This window comes from Ixodes scapularis, unplaced genomic scaffold (genome assembly GCF_016920785.2).
Source record: "Ixodes scapularis isolate PalLabHiFi unplaced genomic scaffold, ASM1692078v2 PGA_scaffold1__304_contigs__length_218370807, whole genome shotgun sequence".
Classification (NCBI taxonomy): Eukaryota; Metazoa; Arthropoda; class Arachnida; order Ixodida; family Ixodidae; genus Ixodes; species Ixodes scapularis.
The window spans coordinates 9,602,733-9,628,394 of NW_024609846.1; the positions used below are offsets into that span (position 1 = coordinate 9,602,733).

A 25,662-nucleotide genomic window follows, 5' to 3' on the forward strand; every position below is an offset into this window, starting at 1 on the left:
AAAAAGGAATGCCGCGAAAAAGTGTTTGGGACATAATAAAGCGCAGTAGTGAAAGAGAGAGAGAGAGAGATTCCGACGCTTAGTGACCACACAGGAGGGGAGAAGAGTAGAGGGGGGAATAGGCACGGGATTATATTCGGCAGACGATCGAAGAGGCTTTCTCCAAGCTTAAGCAGAGGGCAGAGGGGGACAGTGGATAGCGCTGACAGCAGCAATGCTGCTGTAGCATTGTTGCATTTCATTGCGGCAATGCAATGCAGCATTGCTGCAGTGCATGTTATAACACATGGCTACTCAAGAACGCCAAGCGTAACTGCCCTAAAATTCAACCTCGACCTATGCCCTCCATCTCAAAGAACTCAAATTGCTCGTCTTGTCCTTTTTCACAAAACTTATGTTCCTCTTCTGATTTTCGAAGCACCAACTGTCATTCACCACCTCACATCTCCATGCCTCACGACCACAGCCTAATAATTAAACCTATATTCGCAAGAACTAATGAATTCCAAAATTCCCCACTTTCTCTCGCTATTACTAACGTGAATTCCCTTCCTGGTACCATAGTATATTAATCTAACCTGAAGCCATTTCGTGAACTCTGCAAGGCACACCTGAAAAGTGTTGATATTTAACATGTTTATCTGTTAATTACTGTCTACATGCTATGTTTTGATATCCGTCCTATCAGTTGGTAGTTTTTTTTTTTTGCGTCTTCCTATTATTTACCTTGTCGTCACTCTTCTGCTATCTGTATTTGTCATTTGATCCCCCCTTATTTAATGCATTTCATCTGAAATACCTTTGAGGTAGAATAAACTGAACTGAACTAAACTAGATGTAGAGGAGGAGCAGAATTACGTAACAATAAAGACGACCACAAAATAATGGAATAAGGCAGAAAGTAATGTTCCAGCAGGTACAGCGAGAGGCCCGGGCGACATACCCCTGAAACGCATTAATAAACTAGGAAAATCAATCAAATTGAAGTTACGGCATGTGATTAATCAAGTAATTGTCGTAGGAGAGGTATCTAATGATTGGAAACTCAGTAAAATGAGACTAATATAAAAAGGCAGAGGAAACAAAGACATCATTACCTGATATCACCCGATACCGGTAACTTCAGTTCTATACAGATTAGCTATGCAGATAGTAAAGCGGGGAATGGGGAGAAGATATGCAAATACTGGGAGAGTTCAAAACAGATTCCAAAGAGATAGAAGACTGGAAGATAACAATTATCTGTTTTCACACAATGTAAAGAAATACCAATGACGAACCACACTCCTTTATGGTTAGCTTTTTTTGACATCAAGGAAGCGTACGGTAATAAGAGTCAGGAGACACTCTGGGGTCAGCTGAGGGAGTATAACTTAGATGCAAAGTTGGTTAGGTTTCTTCAGCAGGTGTACACTAAAAATAAGGTATTTATAACATGGCCAGAAGAAACTATACCACCCGCGGCACCACAAAAAGGGCTCCGGCAGGGCTGTCCACTGTCGCCTCTGCTCTTCATGATATATCTCAGTGAAATGGAAAAAATAGGGAAGAAAGACTTAGGTTTTGATGCGAGTTATATTGAAAATAGGGAGAAATATAATACAGGTAGTACCACGACTGGTGCATGCCGATATAGTACTCATGGCAGATAACCAGAATACATTACAGAATTTAGTTGGATTATGTGGAGAAGAAGGTGATACCTTGGGCCAGGCCCGTACCCCGGGGGGGGGGGGGGGGGGGCATGGGGCCGCCCCCCCCCCCCACCGCCCCCCCCCCCCCCCGCCCGAAACGAAACAAGGCAGGCACGTAGCCAGGATTTTGTTTCGCGGGGGGGGTGAGGGGGGGGGGGGCATGGGGCCGCCCCCCCACCCCCCCGAAATCTTCCATTTTGCTGCGACCTCCTCTCCTCCTCCTCATACAGCATTTTGTCATGGGCGGGCACCCCTCCCCCTCCCCCCCCCCTCTCCCCCGCCCCGAAACAAAATCCTGGCTACGTGCCTGCCTTGGGCATGTGTTTTAGTATTGACAAGTCTAGAGTAATGGTGCTTAATAACGAGAAGTGGGAACCGCTGTGGATACAAAACATTGTAATACATTGTAATAGACCATGTAGGAAATACAAATATCTGGGAGTCTGACTCAATGAGGGAAGGAAGTATCTAGAGGAGCATGAGGAGGATATAATTAAAACGGAAAAAGAAATTCATCTATCATGAAGTTCAAGGCACTATGGAACTCTAATATATATGAAGTGGTCAGGGGTATATGGAAATGGAGTGATGGAAGCAGGATTCTTTTTGGCAATAGGGTTCCGTGCCTAAAATCAAAGGTTCAATCAGGATTAGAGATTCGACAAAGAGCGTAGGCAGATTGGCACTGGAAGCACAAGGAAAGACACTAAATGAGGGAGTGAAAGGGTACATATGCTGGTCGTCTTTCGAGAGCAGGGAGGCAATTAGTAACTTGAAATGTAAAGAAAGTTTGACCGAAATGAATGATACGGTGTGGGCACGGAAGTTATTTAAGTATTTATACATGAAAAGTTTCAACACAAAATGGACAAACCAAACCTGAAAGCTTATATTTAGATACCTACACACCAGTCTTGTACACGTTCCTCGTTCTTTCTGTTTTTTGGAACGCGTTCCCGCTACAAGTTCCATCTATGGAAAAGGAACTCGTTCCCGTTACAGTTAAAAAAATGGAACCTATCGTTACATACACGTTACATTTTTATTTTGCTGATTATCATATTTAAATAAGTCAAACAAAGTTATGTTTTTTATCCCATTAAATGGCACCATACGAATGTGAATGCCGCGATGGAAGGACACCAGAGGACCTAATCTGGACACTTGGCGAAAAAGTCGTCGAGAAATCAGGCGACTGTGATTGGCCGCCGCCAAGGTCAAGTGCGGCGTCGGCCAATCACGGTCGCCAGATTTTTCGCAGACTGTTTCGCCAAGTGTCCAGATTAGGGCCTCAGGAGAAGAAAACAAGCGTAAGAAGGTTTCATTTGTTGATATATTCCCCTTTAAAAATCTTACCTTTTAACAATATTCATGTTTGTGGGGGGCGATTCAGACGAGCCAAATGTACTGTTACCCTACATTGCACGATCGTTTTACAACAACCTCACACTTTCAATCTAACAAAGACCCGTGTTCAAACTTAACTACAGTTGCTTCTGGATGTTGTTTTCCGCAAAACGACGAAGTGAAGAAGAGGGTCCGGATTTCTGAAGGCCAGTCTTGAAAACTACACGTGTTTCTTTTTGAAGGTTAAATTCGTTGTTTCAATTAGAAGGGGGGGGACTAGGGAGAGGGAATAAAGGTTAGTTTTTGTGTATATTTTAAGTGACCAATGTTCGGGTTACATGAGTGCGTTCTATGTTTGGTAACATGGTTTTCTTTTTGTTTTAACTGTAGGTCTGTTAGTGGATGTTCAGTGATGCCTGTAGTCGGCCTTAGATTACTAGGTGAATGAGGATTTGTGTAAGCAAAGAAAGTAACTGAGTTTGAGGTGTCCCTCTTTTGTGACTTTTCCTTCGACTAAAAGTTTTGCTTTTTGTACCGCAGTCTTGGCCGCTGAAAAAAATAATCAATGTCCACTAGCTCTCCTGCGCCCAACTGTTACCAAGAGAAAGCCCAACAGTATAAACCCTAAGATAAGTAACAAAAAAGTTAAGGAGACCCTGCTCTTAGTAATTATATTGTTTTCATACTTTTCAGAATTTCTCTCTTAGGAATAAAATAAAAAATACCCCACTGGACGAAAAAAAAAGGGGAACGCCGTTCCTTTTTCCGTTCCAGCAAAAATGTAACGAGTTCCCGTTCCAGTTCCACCGGCGGAAAATGGAACCGCGGCGTTCCTTCGTTTCTCCTAAACGGAACACGTTCCAGGAACGTCGTTCCTTGTAACGCCGTTCCGTACAACACTTTTACACACTAGTGATGGGGCTGAGCAGATTACCTCGGTAAATAAGAGAGTGAAAGAGGGAGAAAAAGGAAATTTTGGAGGGATGAATACAAGAAAGATCAGCTCTAACGATATACAGGTTACAAAAACAGGACATAAGAAAAGATAATGTGTTTGACAATTCACTCAGAAGTTCTTTGCTGTTCGAGGACCGAACGGGAGTTTTGAGGACGAGGACGAGTAGGGCTAAATTTTTGGAGACAGACACATTATGTGCCGCCTGCCGTATTGAAAGCAAGACACTAGATCATTTCGTTTTGAAGTGGACGGGGCTTCGCCCTACCCTCTCTGGACGGATAGCGGATTTGGTCGGGGCTCTGGGTTTCGCTGGCGACGATGAAAGGACGGAAAAGGAATGGGATACAGTCACAAAGGGGCGATTAGAAGATTGGTGGAAATTACCAAGAGAAAATTGAGTGATACTCAACTAACTAGCACAGCTGGGGACAGGCGAGACAAAAGGGAATTGCGTGGCTCCGGCCCAAAGTCTCACCGCTGTCGTCTCTCAGTTGATTTGGTGCTGGGGTAACGCCGACAAGGTTTGACCAGAGGATAATTGGCGATTTTCGCCGGGGGGAAAGGCGGGGGTGACGTTTTTAGTTTTTTTTTGCCGATCCCCCGAAGGTCTTTTTGGTAATATCCCACACTGCCTGGTGATAGTTAGGGGGGGGAAATTGGTAGAAGGGCGGGAGGAATCATATGTTGGTCTTTTTAGACTTAGGTTAGGTGGCGCAAGCTACCGCCCGTTACAAATGATATAGCCATTAACATCCATCCATTCATCTATTGCGGAGAAGAGGGTACAGAGGAGGAGGAGGGAATACCCCCTTTATACCCTCCCCTCCTTCTCCTTGAGAGCTGCGCTCTATTTTCACATTACGAAGATTTGTAAGTGTGTTTCATTTTTTATTCGAAATATTGAAAATGAGATTTTTTCGCACAGTAGAGCACACTATTTCGCAAAATAGAGCACAAATAACATTGGCGTTTTTTTTCCCCGTTGAAGGTTGACGCTTTTGTCTAAAATAAAATCAAGCGAAATTACTTAGCAGTAGTTGTAGATCGAAAGACATCGTTCAGGAGCCGGAGCGCCATCATTCTCGTTCTTTTCTTCTTTTTTTCGTACTACCGTTATCAGAGCGCGCATGCCTGATAGTTCCAACATCTCTTCCCCTTTTCCCCCGGTCCAAAATACTGGCTTACTTTGCGCCGTCACTCTCTTAGGATTCCAGGTTGTACATCCGCTGAATCGGTCAGTTTACCGTGGTTCCATTGGACAGTATTATCTGTCCAAAGGTGTAGCAGGCGTAGATGGGTTTTCTCCTTCTGACTTGTCCCTGACTGTATTGGCTTTCTTGGTACATGATGTCCTCTTTCTACTCACAACTTTCACGCGCATGAACCTTAGTAGAGTCGTCAGTAGGTATTGTTGACCATGGGTTTGGTCAACGAGGTCGTTCCTAAATCCAGCTAACTGGGTGTTCAGTAGCTAATGTTCCTTGTCACCAAAAACAGTTCGGTGATAGGTGAGAACAAGGTCCTCTGAATGCAGCCGAAGAATCGACGGGTTCAGGAGGGTCGAAAAAGTGTCCTCGTTCACCCAAAGTGACCTTAGCCCACGTATTTGTCCTTGAAAATCGCCATGTAATCGACTGAGCCCCCAGACATCTTGTGATGATAAAATTGACTGTAAGTTTGTATAAGTGGTTGTCGATGAGAAGTTTCTTGTCGCCAAAACGGGTTTTCAGGATGTATCCAGCGTCCTGATAGCATATAGCCACTGCTGGAAATCTGGAGATTGCCGTTTACGCTCCTTCAGAGAAGGCAGTTCACAGGTAGCTTAACTTGTCGACGGACGATAGCTACTGGTTTTTGTCGATCACCTGTTCAAACTGCTCCCAGTAGGGCTGCCACTGTCGACAACCCCCTTTAAAATCAAAAGCTCGAGCTTCGGAAGCTTAACCATGACCGTTGGCCGTGGTAATTCACTGCCACTTTGGCGTGCTTGATCGTATCTCATGGCTATTTCTTCGCTTATGATGTTTAATCTGAAGCTTAGTCGCGCGGATTACGCGGCGACACGGTCGTCGTACTCAATAGTCCGCTCGAACTCCTGCTCCTATTCTTCGTCAGTTAGCGATGGCTCGATGGCTAAGTCGTTTTCTTTCAGTTGACCATGTATGCTATTCAACCGTGCGAGAAGGATCCTGATCTCTTCTTCCATGAGTGCTTTGCGTTCCAAGGTAGAGTCGATCTCAAAACGCAGTCTCGTTTACTGTGTTCATTGGATTCTACGTTTCTATTTGAGTCTTTTCATGCTGGCGTCCTTAGGCAACCTTCGACGTCTTACCGTCCGATGCTGTCGGGTCCCGAGTTTCGGCACCTCTTTTATGGGTCTTTTCGTTAAATGTTGACGCTTCAATATAAAAAAAAAACGGGTTTACTCAGCAATACTGGCATATCAAACGACATCGCTACGAAGCCGGAGCGCCATCATTCTCGTTCGTTTTACTTCCTTTTTTCGTCCTAGCTTTCTTTTAGCGCGCGTGCCTCATAGTTTCAACAAATATACTCCAGCCCATAGCCTCTCCTGCCCAACTATCTACACTTTTGAAGCCGAAACATCTGAGAACTGGGCGTGCCGATTAAACCGAAATTGGATATTGATTTCGTCACATCCTTTTTTCCTCCCGCTTTCTCTCGGCATCGAGAACAGGCCTTCGGGCGAAGAGTTCACACAAAAATTATGTCACGACGTTTAGGTGATTGATGGTAGTCTTAGCGACGTTGGGCCAATGTACCATGGCGTTCGCGAGCGTAGGATGGCAAGCTGTGGGCTTGGTTTTTTCCGGGTACCAGGGCGGTAACACCGTATTATCAATTCGTTTATCGTTTAGTTGACGTTTTGGGCGGGACATCAATGTATGAGTTACAATTCGGCTATATTTATTTGGAAAGCCCTTCTGCTTGCGAAATAAGTAAATAAAAGCCCTCTTTTTTAGTTTAGACATGTCGCATCCTCCAGAACAATCAAAAAGCGATACGATCATGAATCTCAGTAGCAGTGCTCCTGCGTTGCGTATGTTCTCCGATTGTACGTAGCACGAACGTTTTAGTAATATAGAGGCGCTCCTCAAAGCTTTGTGACACCATAGGTCACCAAATGTGCTGCCAGCTTTTTGCAAATCTTATAAAGTTGCAAAGTCATACTCCGAAATGTATGTACCTCGACCGAGCACGCCCTATCAAGCAGTGTTCCGGAGTTTCCACTACAAGGTTGGAATGATTCCGAAACGATTCCACACTTCCACGACCCCGGAATGGAATGGCAATGGAATGACGGCAGCGCTGGAAGGAATGGAAAGGGAATAGAATAGAGCGTTTTCAAAAGTTCATCAAGCAACATTGATAGTCGCCATTTTTGGGGGAGGAAGCGGGTGATTGAATACGAGTCCTTGTCGAACACTTACTCAGCACTCGAGTGGTGAATAAATGCTGAGTTGAGTTCGTGTCAAACGCTGATGGGGCCCTCGTGTCCAACACACGCTCTGAGTACGTGATCATGCAATGGCGAACTGGCAATGACAGGGACGTTTGAAAAGGGTCTATTAGATGCGTTTTGCCCGGAATTTAGTGAAAATGGAAGAGGCTCGGTTCTTATGAAAAGTGAGTCGATATCTAGGTAGGACCTACGACCTGCTGTTGCAGCGCTAGCGCGTGGTCAGAGTGGCTACTTGAAACGTCGTGTTTTTATAACGAATAGGTGATTCAGCCTTCGACGTTCATGTTGCTAATTTTTCAATGATGAAAAATAAGAACACAATAAAGAAATTCTATGAACGGAATAGAACGTTTCAGCCATTCCATGAGTGGGAATAGTCCTATTGTCCTCATTACTAAAGGATAAAAAAAAAATGAAATTATTCTCAAATTAAATAGACATCTTCCTAAACTACCGAAGCGTCAACAAGGATTCTGGGAATGTATGTTCAAGCCCCGCACGTACTGGCGTCTGCAGAAGTAGTCATTAAAAAACAAAAGCCAAAAACAAACGTCATTTTGCATGCACGTTCGTCAGCACCTTATTTTGGTTACTTACTTCCAATCTTTTATATGCAAAAAGCCGAGCGCGTGCGGCGCTTGCACCTACATTTTCAGAATTTTCGCTGATGGCACGGTAATTTAGCAATACGTCTATTCCCCGGAATGGAGTTATAATGGCCGCAACACTGGTATCAAGTACTGTCCAAGCGTAGACCGCGTTGCTCTCTCAAAAAGATTATCCGAGCTGCGTCAACGGTTTATATATTTCCGTATATCAAAGTGTTTGGTACCCCCAGCACTCCACAGAGCAGTAGGCTAGCGGTAGACGAGCGGGCCATATTTTCCCGCCATGGCTAACTTTCTCTTCTTCCCTTCTCAACGCAGGACGAGGCCCAGTACCTTGTGAACCGAATTTCAGAACTGGACGGAGCGCCCGTTCTGATCAGGAAGTACACCGTGCCCAGCATATCGAACATAATCACGGGCCTCCTGTTCGGAAGCCGCTACGACTACGACGACCCTCGACGCACCTACCTGGACGAGAACATGGCCGGCGCAGGGAGGGCCCTCTCGTCCGGGTCGCTTGTTATCTTTCTTCCCACATGGATGTACACTTTCTGGGCTCACTTGCCTTTCACGAGGATCCACGACATGAGGCATGCCTTTCAGAACATCCTGGACTACATCAGGTGAGCGATCGTTCCACCTATGATGCATGGAACGCGTCTGTAACAACTTCGGAATTAAAAACAGCGCGAAAAGACGAGGACCAGACAAAGAACTGAGACGGACATTGATGGTCGCCATTTTTCGGGGCAGGAAGCGGGTCCTCGTCGAACACTTACTCAGCCCTCGAGTGCTGAATAAGTGCTGATTTGAGAAATTCTAAGCCTGTTGAGATAGCGAGGTTGAGTGCAGCATGTGTAAGCAGTCCTTCAGTGGCCCTTTCAGGCAGAGATAAATTTTCTAGTGCCCTGACTTGCCTGTTTTCAGCACATACTCTGTACAGCTGTGTCATGGCGCATTTTTTTTTTTTTTATTGGTGATGTATTACGTGGGCTGAATTTTTTCTTCTCTTTTGTTCGCGACAACGCAAGGATATATTGCGATTTTGAGTTCAATAAACTCAGTTGTACAGCGCTGCGTCCGTGTCACTTCTTTGTCTGGTCCTCGTCTTTTCGCGCTGTTTTTAATTGCGAAGTATGTACTAAATCGCCCAAGCCTCAACTTTAACGTCTGTGACAAGTGCTGATTGGAAAGGGCGCCGAGAAAATCGGGGACCACAGACATGTTGATCGAGACAAGGCACTCTTGTTCAAATAGTCTATGGTCCTTGCCTTTTTTGCCGCATTTTATCATGCGCATTATAAACCATATGATCCAATTATTCCCTCTGCTGCGACTGGTGTGTTTAGCGACCTATTTATAAAATGGTTCCGAAGTGTCCACAAATTACGTCATAAAATCCAGAGTGTCACGCTGTCGGATGTCGCGATCCCCGCGGTCGGTCGTAGAAGTTCCGGCAAAAATACGATAGAACCGGAGTGCCGCTGTCTTGTGTACTGCCGCACCCTTCGCGTACATGAGTACTGCGGGGAGATATCGATAGAGTTTTGAAGAAAAGCCTATGCTTTCGAGAGGATGCTTCCTCTAACGATCTGTATTCGCCTCTACCATTGATTACTGGTTACGTGGTTAACTGTTCTCTTGTCTCGCCCGGAAAATAAATCTTGCAGTTCTTAAAACCCTGGATATATGCTTTAGCTGAAAGGTCAATTATCCTATAAAGTGTCGCTGCAACACGCATAACGCGGGTATTGGCTTCTATTCCAGGCAATGCACCAAGGAATACCAGCTATCGCACGACGGAACCGACGACCAAAGTTTCATCAAGAGCTACTTAGAGAAGACGATGGATCACGAGAAGCGTCCGTCGCCTTACTTCAAAAGTATGCGCAAATGCTATATTATAGCGTTAGCTACACTGACCGAGGTTGAGCAGTTTCGCGTGGCTCCCAAAGAGCCGTGCGCCGCAAGCGCGAGGAGCAGTGACGTCACACGGCGCACAGCTGGCGCGCCGGAGCCGCCGCCGCCGCCGCCGCCGCGCTCTCCGCCGCCACCGCGCGCGCCTCGCCAGTCTGCACATTCCAGAGGAGTCACGTCATAACCGCGGCAGACGCACTGGCGCCGCCGCGTGCCCAGCTGTGCGCCTCCGTTGCGCAGTAGCCAAGTCTGACGCTGCACCCGAGCCGCTTGATAGCGCCTCTCATTTTGTGCGCATAAGCTCACGCTACTTATATCCCGGCATAGCCGAGTTAAGCCACCGCAATTTTTATATTCCAGGCCAAACTATGCTTTGTTTCTCTTTAAATCCGACCGGATCCTACGCTACGATCCGAAACAGGCAATCAGGCTGCGCTAGAGAAGCATCGTCATGGCGCTGGTTGTCTTAGGGAGCTTACCGACGCCGACTAAACCTGCCACGCGCAGGAAAAAAACAGCATCGCGGCGCATTGGCTGTGTGCGATTGGTCTAAGGTGATATCAAACACACAAAGGCGTTGAGCGCCATGATGAAGCACTTTCGGTGCCGCTTTATTCAGCGGTAACATAAGAAACGCTGCAGTGACGAGAGTGCCACACTCTAAAAAAAGCCCTTGAGTCTGCTTTCCCGCACAACACTCGGAGAGCCAATCACCGCAACTTTCGGAGACAGCTCAGCGAATGACAATGCCAAAATATATGTTTAGACCAAAAAACGCAGTCTCGGTTGTTACATTAAGCAATGCAAGAGTGACGTTTTACATTGCTTAATGTCACAACTCACGCTGCATTTTTTGGTCTAGACTCTAAACATATGTTTCGGCATCGTCATTCGCTGAGCTGCCTCCGTAAGTTGCGGTGATTGGCTCTCAGAGCGTGGTGCGTGAAAGTAGACGCACAGACTTTTTTAGTGCGCAGAATATTTTCAAATTATGCAGATACACAGGGGGAGCTCGAACTAGGCAGCTGGAGGATACGGCAAAAAGTAGGAGTTGACTAAACTGGTGGAATTAGTAGATTGAAAGGTTAATGATTGATAACAATTTAAACCGCAACAAATTACGTGATAATACATATTAAGTATAAAATAAAAAAAGTATACATATATACAATTCTGGTGGGCTAACGTCGACTTCCGGCAGTATACGCTGCCCTAGAAAATAAAGCTCGCGGTTATTTATATATATACAGAGTGTTTCACGAAAGGTGAACGAATTCGATATTGCAAAAACTACGCGTCGCAAAAAAAAAAAAAAAAGAGCTTTTGTCGTTTTGGTTTTGGGCCAGGGGCCTATTTAGAAAAATTATGAAAGTCCAGACTAATTAGGTTGCTAATCATTTTTGCGTAATTAACTTTTTTAATGTTGTGTTTAAGGGCATGGTTTCAATTAAAAATTGCTCAGCATCATCGAAAAACACGAAATCAACAAATTGCAGAACGATAGAAAGCACGCGAAGCATTTTACGGATTTCTGAAAGACCGCACAAATTCAACGGGTTTTTAAGTTTCGGTTTGCAGTCGGAGCGCATCTCGGCCCCGACAGCACCGCGCCCCGTGGAGAAATGGTGCAACCAATCTCTGCTGCGCGGGACATATTATAGGAGGATAATCGTAACGATCAGTCGGCTAATTAGTTAAAATTCGTTAATGAACTTTTTAATTAATGAAAATAGACATATGGTTCCAATTAGAAACTTGCTCAGCGTCATCGAAAACCACTAAATCAGTCATTTTCAGAAAGACTTTGAGCGCGTGAGGAGCGTAGTAGTGCACTAAAGTTAGCACTCATGGAGCACGTACAAAGCTAGCGGTTGCGATAAGGCGCCCGCGCAATTTTTCCGTCTCTTATCTAACCCCAGCCTTGTACCTGCTCCACGAGCGGTAACTTTAGTGCACAACTACGCTTCTCAGGCGTTCAAAGTCTTTCTGAAAATTACTGATTTAGTGGTTTCTGGTGACGCTGAGCAAGTTTGCAATTGGAGCTATATGTCTATTTTCACTAATAAAAAAAATTAATTAACGAATTTTAACTAATTAGCCGACCGATCGTTACGATTGACCCCCTAAACTATGTCCCCCTTGCCGCATAACTCACCTGCGCAGACCGCATTAACCTACCTTTCATGGTTTCTGTTTAAAAATTCTGTTAAGCTTAAAAAAAAACACCCTGCATATATATATATATATATATATGCGTGTGTGTTTGTGTGTGTGTGTGTGTGTGTGTGTGTGTGTGCGTGTGTGTGTGTGTGTGTGTGTACAACAAAGATCCAGGGACTGAACAAAAACAAGAAAGGTTTTTTTACGGTTCGAGAGGAAGCCTAGCTCTCTTTTTTATAAATATATTTATATAGATATAGCGTAGGATGCAGAAGAATATAAGGTAATGAAGTCACACTTCCAAGCGTTGGTGGTGTTTTATGACATTTAATGAGTAGACGCCTCCGCCTGAGTCAGGCCAGGCTTCTGGTTGCAAAAATTTGTTACACAGTTGTGATCGGTTTACTCCCTGGGTCATATCACGTGTGCCGTCACGTGTAACATTTTCTAATTCGACAGCAACCCTGGTCGAAGAAAGCCAATTACGCTTGGTCAACGCTCAAAGATTATCTCCCTACTAAAAAAAATTTAAAAAAAATCGTAAAGTAAACGACAGTTCCAGAACATAAAACAAAGGAGCAACAGGTGGCAAATGCCTGTCGAAGGTCATGGCCGGTTGACCCGTCGACACTAGGCCATCGACGCGTAATACGAAAAGGTACACGGGAAAAGGCAAGGGTTGAATTGATGGGATTGATTTAGCTACATTCACTCCGTTACAGGTGGATTGAGGGTGATTATTGCATGCATAGATGACATTATACTTGCTTTTTTTTATCAATCCCGGCCCGAATTTAATTACATTTGTAAATAAGATGCGATTCTTTCTGCTGCCGATCACGGTCGCTTGTAAAATTAGATTGTAAAAATGCAACGTCCAGTTTGTCAAATGTGCGTTTAGGTCAAGCCATATGTCTTAAAAAGGGGAGTTCGGGAAATGATTTTACATGTGCTCGCTCTACTTAGGCAGTGTCCTGACCCAGGTGTGGAGATCGAAAACCACTTTGTAACCAATTTTGGCGACCAGTCTGGAAGAAGCCCTATCTCACGCCGAAACGTCGACTCAATAAATGCTTTAGTACAGCAAATACGCTTTGATGTGCAACTTCATTACTTTATTTATATATATATATATATATATATATATATATGTATATATATATATATAGAAAGAGAGAGGGACAGAAGAAAGATATAGACTAGGATGCCGCTGCATATAAAGCAGTGAAGTCGACTTCCACGAGTTGTTGGTTTTTGAAAGCAGGTTTAAACGTATATGTTTTACGTTTAAACGACGATTTTGAAACCAATACAGATCAATTACGGCAAGTCCTGAAAGAACAGAAGTACACGGAAAAGATCATAAGACGATGGGATCAGTAAGGCGCAGACCCTTGATCGTTGCCTCTAGCTATGTGAGAGGAGCCCTCAGACAGAAGAGCGTCGGGCGGACCTCGTACTCACTTTCAACAAAAAGTCTCCGAACGTCGCAGCCACGTTAGAAAATAATTTAACATTTTACGGCAAAGTGAGCGCCTCGAAATAATTATTCGTTTCGTTTCCCGAGAAATCTAGAGACGATCACGCAACCTTAGGGACGCCACAGTTAGTTTAATACAACTTACACTGAAAGCACTAGCGGTCGCCCATGCGGAAAAACGAATTGCGAGGTGTGCCAACACGTGAAACCTAAAACCACGGTAGACAGTACGAATTCCCATTTTAACGACATAATCCACGAAACCTTAAACTGGGGCACAAGCTATATTATATACCTGCTGACATGTAGCACCTGGGCTGACCAGTACGTACGCGGGTCAGACCAGCACACCTTTTCGATTGAGATTTAACAATCACAGAACACGTGTAAAATCATTTCCCAAACTCCCCCTTTCAAAAAATATGGCTTTACCCAAACACAGGTATGACAAACTGGACGTAACATATTTACGATAAAATTTCAAAAGCAACCGTGATAGCGAGCAGGGAGTATCCCATCTTATTTACAAATGTAATTTAATCCGCACCGGGATTAATCACTATCCCGGTTTAATCTCATCTAGACACGCAGTGATCACTCCCGATCCACCTGTAACGGCGTGGTAGCTAATTAAATCCTATCATTTCACCCCTTGCCCTTTCCTGTCCACCTTTTTGTATTGACCTTCGATGGCTTCGTGTTGATGGTTCAACCGACCATGACATTTGACAGGCCTTTGTCGCCTGGGGGCTTAAGACCGGTTCACACACTTGCAATTAAGGAGGGCCGGCTGACAACAGACGTGTTCTTAAGCCTCTTGCGGAGGCTTAGGACCAGCACCGGGAATCATTTTTGTTATTTTCGTTGTTGTGATTTTTTCGGTCTGCTAGCACTTCTGTAATTGACTTGCATCATTACTAGCAACCCGCCGCCGTTCATGAGCACAAAAAATAAACGACCGAGTGCATGAATGACTCATTTACCAAAGGTAGGTGGCTGTGATTGTAATACTGGCAGTTGAAGGGAAGGGGAAGGAGGAACTCCTCTCTTACACAGACCTTCGTTTGTACACTCCGACGTCGCATTCCACCCCTTCAGAGTTTCGCCCGCCACTCATAATCTCTCTCCAACCCGTGGCTTTGACAGCACTGCGCGCAACTAGTGAGATAGACCTCAGAGACCTGCTCTGAAGCGCCGTAAGTACGAAAACAGTAGCCTCTTTTTCATAGATAACTAGAAGAAACTTAATAGAGAAAGACTCCCTAGAGCAAGTTCGCGAGTCGTGGGCTTCTAAGAGCTTCCATCACAACACAAGGGTACGCCCTGAAATGGGCTCTCCTTGTACAAATGGCCGCCATTAAAAAAAAAAAAAAGTGATAGAATTTTTGTGATTGTACCGTAAGTGCAGGGGAGTATTCCCAAGGTGGGGAGTTATTGATACCTTGATCTCCTACTTTACATTCTGGAGAATATGGTGGACATAATGAAAATGATTAATTAAAACATTTGAAAAGGCAACGACGCCGCTACTACTAAATTGCTACACTTTCTTGACTCGTCGTAAGGCATACGCATACAACACGGAGTATTCTGTACCGTTATTTCTGTTAATGGTGCCACGTTTCGAGACCTCACTTTCCTGAAGGGTTATTTCCCCATCGGTCGTCCGATCCCCTTGTCGACGCAGCGGAGTACATTCCGGGCAATGTGCTGACTTTCTTCGGCGCCGGCACCAACACCATCAACCGCATGGTCCTCTGGCAGCTGCTCAACTGTGCCGACAAGCCGGACATCCAGAAGCGGATGCAGGCCGAGATCGACGAAGTGATCGGCCAGGAGCGCCAGCCGACGTGGGAGGACCGCCATCGGATGCCCTACACAATGGCGTGCGTCTGGGAGATGCACCGCTGGAAGCCCGTGGCGCCCGTGGGAATACCGAGAGGGTAACGGCCGTTCTTCTTATATCCATTCTGTGGTCGTTATATTTCATTGGACACCCGTTCGCTGTTTTGTGCAACCTGGAGGAAGCGTTTTGTCTGTGAATTGACACAAGCGCTGTAAAGCATGGAACACATGAACGGTAAAAGTGGTCGCTGCGCGACACTAGCCGCTCGCCGCTAGGCGCGCCGCAAGCGCACCGCGCGGCATTAGTGAGTTTTAGTACTGCGTATACGAGCGAACGCAAGCCCTGTGCGTTTGCGTTAGCGTTGCGTGTTACAGACTTCGCGTGCGTGGAGCCTAAACCGCGGCCTTAGATTGGCGCATCGCGACTTCGCGCATGCGCAGCGTGAGACATAGAACGCTAACGCAAACTCATAACACTTGCGTTTGCTCGTATAGGCAATACTAAAGCTCACTAGTACCTGCATCAGTGTTGGCGGCAAAGCGTTACAAGCAACAGCGCTACTGGTATGGTAGTAACGTACTCGTTACATATTCGAAAGCTGTAACGGGTAACGTATATACGTTACTCATTTCGAGTAGCGGTAACGTAGTTACGTTACTCGTTACATATTCTTCCAAAGGTTGACAAAATTACACTTCAATTCCTTTTGTGTTTTTAGGCGTCAAGTCATGCGAATTTTTTTAATTTTTGCCGTTTTTCTTTTGCGTTTTTTTTAAATATTTAGGTGAAACCATAAAAAAAGGTAATTATGTTCAGCTTCTGCATGACAATAAGTTTTCTTTAAATATGGCGCTTATGCATATCTTTAATGTCAAAAGATTAAAACGTGTTAATTTATAATTTCAAAAAGCAAAGTAAAAGTAACGTACGCTACATTTTATCAGTAACGGTAATGGTAACGCGTTCCTTTTGTTCTGAGATAACGTAGATCGGTAACGAGTTCCTTGTATTTGCAAGTAACGAGTTACGTATTTCATTACTTTTTTTCTGTAACGCCTGCAGCGCTGATCTGTATTGACCAAATCCGAGCGACGCGTCGCCGCAAGGAAGTGACGTAGGCACGCAGGCACCGGTTGCCATGGATACTGTCGCGCACTTCCGCGACGCGCCCGATGTTATCGCTCATGCGTTCCCTGGCTTTCCTTTTCTCGTATTTTCGCTCCTTGACGACACGACGTCTGACAGTCCAAGAGACGACAAGATCGACTCATGGCAACAATATCAAATTTGGCTGGAGATTAAAAACTAATAATAATAAATGTCGATATGAATGTAACGGATGTTTCTATTAATTATTGTGTGGAGAAGATCGACCTTATACTTTCTCTCCGGCATCTAAGTGTTCCCAAAAAGAGAAATATTTTAGGGGTGTATACTATAATTTGGCCCACTCAATGATTCACAGCCGAATATGTTGATTTCTCCACAAGAACAAAACAAAACAGAAAAAAACAACATACTCGACTTCTTATCGTCCATAGTCACGTTTACCGATTACAGTGCTCAAGGACTTCAATTAGAGTGAGTTTATTAAAACCGTCTTCAATGAACCGGGCTGTCTTATTTTAGAATTTGTGGAGTATCGGCCACCGATATATAAGAATCGCTTTGTCTCGATGGCTCTATATTATCCATTGATTACAATTCCCTCTGAAATCTCAGGGCCGAAGAGGACACGGAGATCGAAGGCTACTTCATTCCCAAGGGCACCGTGGTGATCGCAAACCTCTGGGCCGTGCACATGGACCCCAACCTGTGGAAGAACCCTGAAGAGTTCGACCCAACGAGATTCCTCGACGAGTCGGGTACCAAGGTTTTGCCCAAACCGGACTATCTTATGGCTTTCTCGGCAGGTAAGACAAAAATGGATGAGAAGGAGTTCTCAAATATCCCGCTCGCTCCTTCGTCGTCTTCCTGTACATTTCAGATGGAGGATTTTGGAATTACATAAACGCCATTTTGACAGCATGTCACAATGGCGCTGTGTATAGTGTAGCACTATAACCGAAGTTAGCGTCTGCATCTCAGGCTCTGATGGTTGGAAATGCTCAAGAAAATTTTGGTGCGACTAAGTTCTACACTTTGTTCAACCTTATGGTGAGATTGCGGCCAAAGCTAGAAGCATAGGCTCCTAATGGACGCGCATTTGAAGCGTGAATGCTCGTTCTGTGGTAGGACGCTTTTAAACAGGGACCTCTTGCTCTCGCGCTTGTGGCATTGACCTATGCCTAACTGGGTACGAAACAAAGTTGTAGCTCTTATTTTGTTGCTCAGCCAGAAACAACGTTGTGTCAGCACCCTAGAAACAACAATATTTCTGTCGCACACGCACACAAACTACTTTTAAAACAAATAAGGACGGTTTCTCAATACTTGGGAAGCCGATTTAGTTATAACGTTCAATGCTTCCCGCCCCAGCGCCACTCACGGAAGCACAGTGCAAAGGTATTACCGCCGAGATGTTTGGATGGTGCCCTGTTAGGGTTTCCATCCGTGACGTCACGACCGGGATATGCCTCGTCGTCACGTCACGAGTTGTTACCCTGGCTACTTAGCATCAGGTGCGACGACGAGTTCGATGGTGAGTTTAAAAAGCACAGTGGAAGCTAGGAGCCATCGCAATCCAAAACTAACACCATCAAAGTTGACAATCTGACAATGCTCATATGCCCGTGGTTCGCCATTTGTGAAAAATTGACCGCAGTGGCGTTTTTGGTCGCGCACATCGCTAATAGAGAGCATTCACTGGCGGCCATAGCTGTGTGCGCGACTGCTGAGCGCGTGCTGACGGCAAGCTTCCACAGTTCTTTTGCAACGCGCATCCCACACCATCAAGACTGCCGGTCTTGGCAGCCTATTAATATGAGCTTGTTCTGAGCATGTGCTTGAAACAGCGCCCTCAAATATGGCGTCCAGTGAATACCCCCTATAGACAACTCTGGCTTGAACAGTATCGCAAAGCTTCCACGGTGCTTCCGCAACGTGCACTCCGCACCATAAAATTCGCCGTTCTTGGCAGACGATAGGTAGGAGTTTGATCTGGGGATGCGAGGATCTCTGTCAATCCAGCCATACCATTACCCCCCCACCCCCCCCTTTTCCGGTCCTCCAGGATGCGCTGTGAATAACGTGCTCAAAGATTGCACCTAGTGAATACCTTATATACATAGCTTACAGGTGTCGCCATTGCTGCGTACTGACGCCTATTGCTACTTACTGGTTCCATCGAGCTCGTACTTCTTCGATGTGAAATTAACACGGCAAACAAGACGCTGACAGCACAAAAAAAAACGGCATGGCCGCGATTGACGTTATGGGGAAGCTATATGTATATGCTCCTTCAGATAATAATTGGTGTTATGTGGATATTTAGACAGCGTGTAGTTGGTCAGCCATTTCAAAGTGGCGACCAGTCACTCGCTGTAGATTAGAAATTTAGCCGTGCAGTGCAACCGCTAGCCTGGGGTCTTTAACGTGCAGCACGCAGTATACTCTGTTTCATACTTAGCGTGCAACGCTGTCAAAGCTACTGTCGCGAGCGTGGGGCTTGATCTCGTTGATCATTTGCACGAGTTCTCGAGCAAACAAATCTATAGAGGAAGCCCCGCGCTCGCGCCAGTAGCTTTGGCAGCGTTGCACGCTAAGTATGAAACAGAGAATAGTGATACACGACCGCACGCCGGTAGGATGCTCATCCAGATCGAAACGGGCAGGGGTGGGGATTGAGCCCAGGATCCCTGGGAATTCTGCAGCGCGAGCTTTCGGTCGACGTGCTCCGAGTTGTGTGCGCTAGCGCACTCGACCACCGATCCCCCTGCTCCGTTGACCAAGGGGCTCTGCAAAAGGACGAAAGAGACCAAGTGCTGCTTTGAAAGGCGCGACTATCAGTGTCAAATACGAGCATTCAGTGACGACTCAGGTCTAGAACGTCGGATAATGACGGCATGGAATGATATAGGTAGGCCTGGCTCAAATAGGTGCACGTTACCACTTCTGTTGTTTTCAGGCCCGTGATTCTTTTCTCGGAACACCCGTGAAGCGGTGGAGCGCTCACATCTTTATAACGGGATGTTAATTCAAACAATTAGGAAGATCGCGTGGTTGTTGTACGCTCTTGTCGTTTCGATTCTCTATTGGTGCAGACCAAAGGCGTCATCAACAATAAAAAGTGTGCTCAAAATATTAACTTATTTCACATATTACGATGAAAATGCATTAGATTTCTTTTGTATTTTATTTTTATGGTTCGAGCGACCGCGATGCAAAATATAAGAAAAAATAAACAGAAACGCTTTGCAGGGCCTCTTTTAGCTGAGACTAGAACCTCCGCCTTCAGCGCGAACTTTCTGCCCTTGCTAAGTGTGAACACGCAGGCACGCGTAACCAAAGCACTCGGGAAGCCAGCGAGCTCGCGCTGAAGACGGAGCTTCTAGTCTTAGCTTAAGGGTGAACGGAGTATCGGCCATAGGGCGCACAGTCCTTGGATATTAATATTAGGCGAGATCGTCACGCGTGGACACCACCAAGTGGCAATGCTCGCAATTAAAGCACCCTTGACAGTGAAGAGGCCCTTGACGTCACGGGTGCGATGCGCATAGCGCTTCTTGCAGGCCGATTTTGAAGCGAGGGGTAGAGAGCGAGAGGGTTACGTCATATCGTTTCCGTGGCCCTTTGACTCGTCTTTATCTGCTGAGTGAGCGCCTGAGAATTGCCATATGGTCCATTGAAAACCATGAATAGGCAGACACGTGTGTCCGTGCCTTTGAATTTTGCGTCGAGGTTTAGTGGTAGCGCGCATCAATTATATAAAACTCAACAGAACTCTATATGAATATTATCACCATATCACAATCTGTATAACTTGTTTTGAGTGAGACTTTAGTTTGAATGTTTCGTTAAAGTTTACAACAAAGTCTAAACAAACATTCTGATATCGCGCTAGATTTTCCGAAGTTCCGAGAGCCTCTGTGGGACAGCTGCACCGATTGCGCCGCACCTCATTTTCCAATAGATTTTTTTTTCTTTATTTGTTTTGCGGAGATGTTTCCACAGAGGGGGCAGAGATAAGGCACAATGCCTGACATAGCCTCTGCCCCCCCCCCCCCCCCCCGATCGTACCGTTCAACATGCAGCAACAAAAGTTACAATCAAACAAAGAAAATAGATAAAAAATAACCGCTGCAACGAGATAAAACAACGCTTTCCACAGATAACATAACTGATGATATCATTAATAAACACGAAATGAGGCGTTCACAAAAACAGGTCAAACAATTCTTTGAAGATAAAAACAAAAACATCTGCACACTTTGTTGATGGGCAATAACACAATATTCAAAAGGTGAAACAGATACTGCAATGCAAGTTTGAACTGCAGAAAAAAAGTGCACAACGTTACACCCAGAAAAAAAATTATACCAAAGAAAATGCTTGCCACTAGAATGTTTCTGCAAAAATGTTTAAAACTACCAAACGGCTGGTCAAAGTTTATGTTGATATCTGTTCTATTAAGCATTTTAGTGATCTGATAATGTGATGCTTGTCGACCATAGTTTGTTCTCACGTATGGTGTTTTTCGAATTGGGTTTCGTAATAAGTATGGATTAGAACTGGTAATGGGCGTCGAGTGGAGCCTATTTCTATGTATCAATTGCAACAGTTTGAAATAATAAATTTGATTTGCCTTAAGAATATTATACTTGCTAAAGAGTGGCTGCGTTCTTAAAATCCTTATGTCGTCTCTGTAATTTTCACATATCCGTAGTATCTTTTTGTAAAATGATTAGTTTATTGTAGTTTGTAGCTGTTGTTGTACCCCACACCATGATGCCGTAACTGATCCTAGAATAAAATAAGGAGTAGCATAACGTTAGTTTAAGCCAGACAGGAATTAGATTTTGAATTTTATAAATCATGCCTGTAACTCGGGACAAGTCGGCTTTTAGTTTGCTGACGTGCGTATTCCAAGAAAGGTCCTCAGTGAACCAAACACCTAGAAATTTTTGTTCAACCACCTGCTCAAGTACCGTGCCTTCAAATTTGATGTTTATAATGCTGTCATCTCGGTTCCCCGTTGGCTTAAAAATCAGATACTTAGTTTTATTGGTATTGAGGCTTAAGCTATTTTTTGTAACTATTTGGATAGTTTTGTAAGATATTCATTGGCTAATTTTTCTACATTCTTTTTTTTTAAACCTGGAAAAAAAACACATTTCTGTCATCTGCATACATTGTCATCTCGGGGCAACCTGGTGTATCCGTTATATCATTTATATACACTAGAAATAGCGTCGGCCCCAAAATAGAGCCCTGAGGAACCCCGTAACGTATTTTAATTTTACTAGATATCATATCATCTACGCACACGTATTGGTACCGATTTGTGAGATATGTTTTAATTAATTTTAACGCCACTCCGCGTACTCCGTACATTTCAAGTTTCTTAAGTAAGATACCCTGGTTGTACGGTGTCGAAAGCTTTCTTTAGGTCTAAAAATAAACCTACAGTGACAAGTTTTCTCTCAATATTCTCAACTATTTTATCTTTTATTTAAATCAGGGCTGATTCGGCGGACTTGCTTTTCTGGAATCCATACTGGAACTTAGAAATAATTTGAAATTTTTGAAAAAAATTATTTAGCCTCTCATTGATAACTCGTTCAAATATCTTTGAAAACAGAAAGAGAACAGATATCGGCCTTTAATTATTAACTTCAGTTTCTCCTCCGCCCTTATACACAGGGATTACTTTTGCAACTTTTAGCTCCTCAGGGAACTCACCAGTCTCTAGCATCTTATTTATTATATTCGATAATACCGGACTTGTTATGCAAGCGGTGCATTTAATTGGTAAAGCTTTAATTCCATCCTCACCTGCAGCCACATTGTTATCTAAACTATTTATTATTTTATAAATTTCTTCATAAGTCGCTGGAGCAAGCATAATCGAATTTTGTTGAGTTTTTTATGTTGCACAGTCATCATTCGTTGTATTTTTAGCCGATTTGATAAAATGCGAATTCACAGCGTCTGCGAGCTCTTTCCCTGCCACACTTATATTATCGATTATCAGTTCCGTGACACTACTGCGTTTTTGCTTTTTGTTTGTTAGATCGTTTACTGTATTCCAAACTTTTCGATGGTCATTGTGAATATGGTGAAATTTATTTTTATAATACTCACATTTTGCTTGTTTTAAGTCAGAGTCTTACTTGTTTCTAAATTTTTTAAACTCAGACAGTAAACTTAGATCGCGATGACGTATGAAGGCATGGTACTTGCGATCTTTTATTTTTATTCTTTTATATAAATCATTTGTTATCCACGGTTTTCTAATCATTTTAGGCTTTGTTTTAGTTTCGCATAGAGGAAATGCTATATAATGACAGCGTTCAAATTTAGACAGGAAGTGATTATAGGATTTTGTCGGATCATGTTCATTATAAATGTCTTCCCAGTTTTCTTGATCTATTAAGTAACCAAAAATTCTTAGCGTTTCTTCGTTTATTTTGCGGCGATAACGTTTTTCTTTATTTAGATTACTTTTCGCGGTTGAGAGAGCTGCGATGCAAACGATAGGTAAATGGTCGCTTATGTCGTGCAAGATAACGCCAGCTGAGATCTGGTTACATTCTATGTTTGTTAGACATGCGTCAAGTGATGTCGCAGTGGCTGAGGTAACCCTAGTAGGCAACGTTATGGCGTTGCTACAGGCGTATTGTTGAATAAGATCTCTAAATTCTCTCGCATATCCGTCATCCAAAGCAGAGTCTATATTCATATCACCAAGAACCATAAATGGTAGGTTAGGCCCCAGAGCACAAAATAAGGCTTTAATGAATGACATAAACGCAAGCACGTTGCCGTTTGGCGGCCTATACACAGCTGCGACTACAGTATGTGGGAACTTAACAATCAAACATTCTACATCATCATTTATTGTTGTTAAATCTTCTATAATCTGATATTGTAGGTTATCTTTTACGTAAATAGCTGTACCGCCCCCCCCCCCCTTTTCGCTAACTCTGAGCACATTTTCACATCTATAACCACGCAGAAGTGGTGGCAAATCCTCGTTTTTTAACTAAGTTTCTGTGAGTGCGATTGCATCGAATTCTATATTTAAAGAGTGTAAAAGAATTTCAAGATTGTCAACCTTATTTTTTACACTTCTTGTATTTAAATGTATTGCGAAAAACTGCCTATCGCTTCTTTTGTATTTATTAATCAGGCCTCAGGGCCAACTCGGATTGCCATTTGGAGATGGTCTCTGTTCCGATGTGCTTACGCTCAGGCTGACTCGGACGCTTAGTAGATCCAGGACGTGGTACACGGTCCATTCCCTGACCATTGTGAGGTCACAACATAAAGAAAGAACACAGAACTAAATCGGTACTACGCTTTCTGCTTTGTTATCGTCCTGCCTTCTTTGCGTTCTGAAAACGAAAAAAGTCAAAGAAACACGCACTTGTTTTAGATATCGACACTACTTAACGTGCCGTACATCAGATAGTTATGAACTAACGCTTCGAGAAGACAATGGGGGCGCCGTGAATTTCTGGAATGGTCACAATTCCCTACAAACAATACACTGTGCTCGCGAAACCTATCTTTTCTTGTGTCACTTTTATGCTTTGTAGAATGTGCGTAGTCGGTTCTAACTTGAGGGTGTGTTGCAACCATTCTTCGTTTTGTCCCAAAATAAGAGAGCGAAGTAAACATCACGTGCCGATGGAACCAGATGGGTACAGCCAAAAACGCAGCGCCACTAAGTTCATCTTTTTGTGCTTGTCCTGTCAACGACTAAACCCATCAAGCGCAGTGAATATGCCGTAATCATAGGCTTTAAATCTGTGTGAACGAGTTTGTGTGTATGATACCAGTGCCTCTTCTATGGAGGCACTGGTATCACACACAAAATATTTGCTCCCAAAAAGAAATCTCAGGAGTTGTTCGGCTTGTCGATATTATGCACACTTAAAATTTTTTAAGCAACTCCTAAAAGGATTCTTGGTAAAAACCTTTAAGGGGTTTTTCAAGCTATTATTTTACTGCGAAAATTTTTTAATCTCCCAGTCGAATTTCTAGTAAGCCAGTGGGCAATAGTGAATGAGGTGAAGCCATTTTCTACGAACTGAAAGAGTTCTCGAAGCGTCAAAAAACCTTTAAAAAACGTTTATTTTTTAGTGTAGTTTTTGATTGCGCTGATTTACGTTGAAATGAAGTTGGTGTTCGCGGTTGTGAGTAAGACATACGAACCCGGATAAAAAGCATGGTAGTCGATGCCCCTTTTATTTCCACGAGTGAATAATATAATTAAATCATCGTTGCAGGCAAGAGAATGTGCCCATCGGAACTACTGTCATCATCGCAAATCTTTTTGTACGTGACCAGCATTCTTCAGAAGTTCGACGTGTTCCCAGAAGACGAAACTACGAAAATCAACCTGGTCACAGATTGCGTCACGTTCAACACACCAAAGCCCCAAAAATTACGTTTCATCCGCAGAAAGACCGAAATGGTTATGAAATATTAGTTTTCATAAGACTAAGGGTATAATTAACACCAAGCAAAGCATTTGCTTAGTCGTTTTCTTTGTGTTAAAACCAAAGGGTGCATATATTTGTGAACGTATCGTGTTGTTGTCGGATATTGTTACCGGAGGTATCGGAACAATGTAATAAAGCTCTCTAATAATGGTGGTGACCGCTATACCAAAAAGTGCTGTTCTCGACATCACCGCCTCGCGGGAAAGCGCTCATATTTACAGAAAAGAAACGCTTTTTCGCATGTTTTGTAGTCATGGTTTGCTCACCCATTTGTTTCAGTTTTCAACATCTTGCAGCTGCGGCTAAACAACCGCAACTGATTCGCCTCTGTCGTCATATACCTCCACCCTTGCTCTGCTAGCTATTCCCCTGAGCACAAAAATTCCGAGGACGCCTAAGCACTTCGTATGAGTTGCGAATGCGAAAGCATTCTTGCCGTCGGGAGGAGCAGAAGCAGGGATGCGGCGCTGCGCCACGCAGACCGCCCTGGCTCGCTGCTGACTGCTACATCCCCTGGGTGAGGCAGCGGCAGGAGTGCGAAGCTCGGCGCGGCGTGTGCT

General features: G+C 44.1%; 1 protein-coding gene across 1 annotated transcript in view; it reads left to right on the forward strand.

Annotated features, from left to right (window-relative positions):
* The window catches only part of LOC8034380 (cytochrome P450 2H2), a 120,245-nt gene extending 94,991 nt beyond the window's left edge, over positions 1-25,254 (forward strand). The window contains exons 5-9 of the mRNA XM_040213953.3: positions 8,410-8,714; positions 9,859-9,974; positions 15,336-15,591; positions 17,217-17,407; positions 24,887-25,254. Coding sequence (XP_040069887.1) covers positions 8,410-8,714; positions 9,859-9,974; positions 15,336-15,591; positions 17,217-17,407; positions 24,887-25,089 — 1,071 coding nt within the window. The 3' untranslated portion in view covers positions 25,090-25,254. The remainder of the gene's footprint in view (positions 1-8,409; positions 8,715-9,858; positions 9,975-15,335; positions 15,592-17,216; positions 17,408-24,886) is intronic.
* The last annotated feature ends 408 nt before the right edge of the window (positions 25,255-25,662 follow it).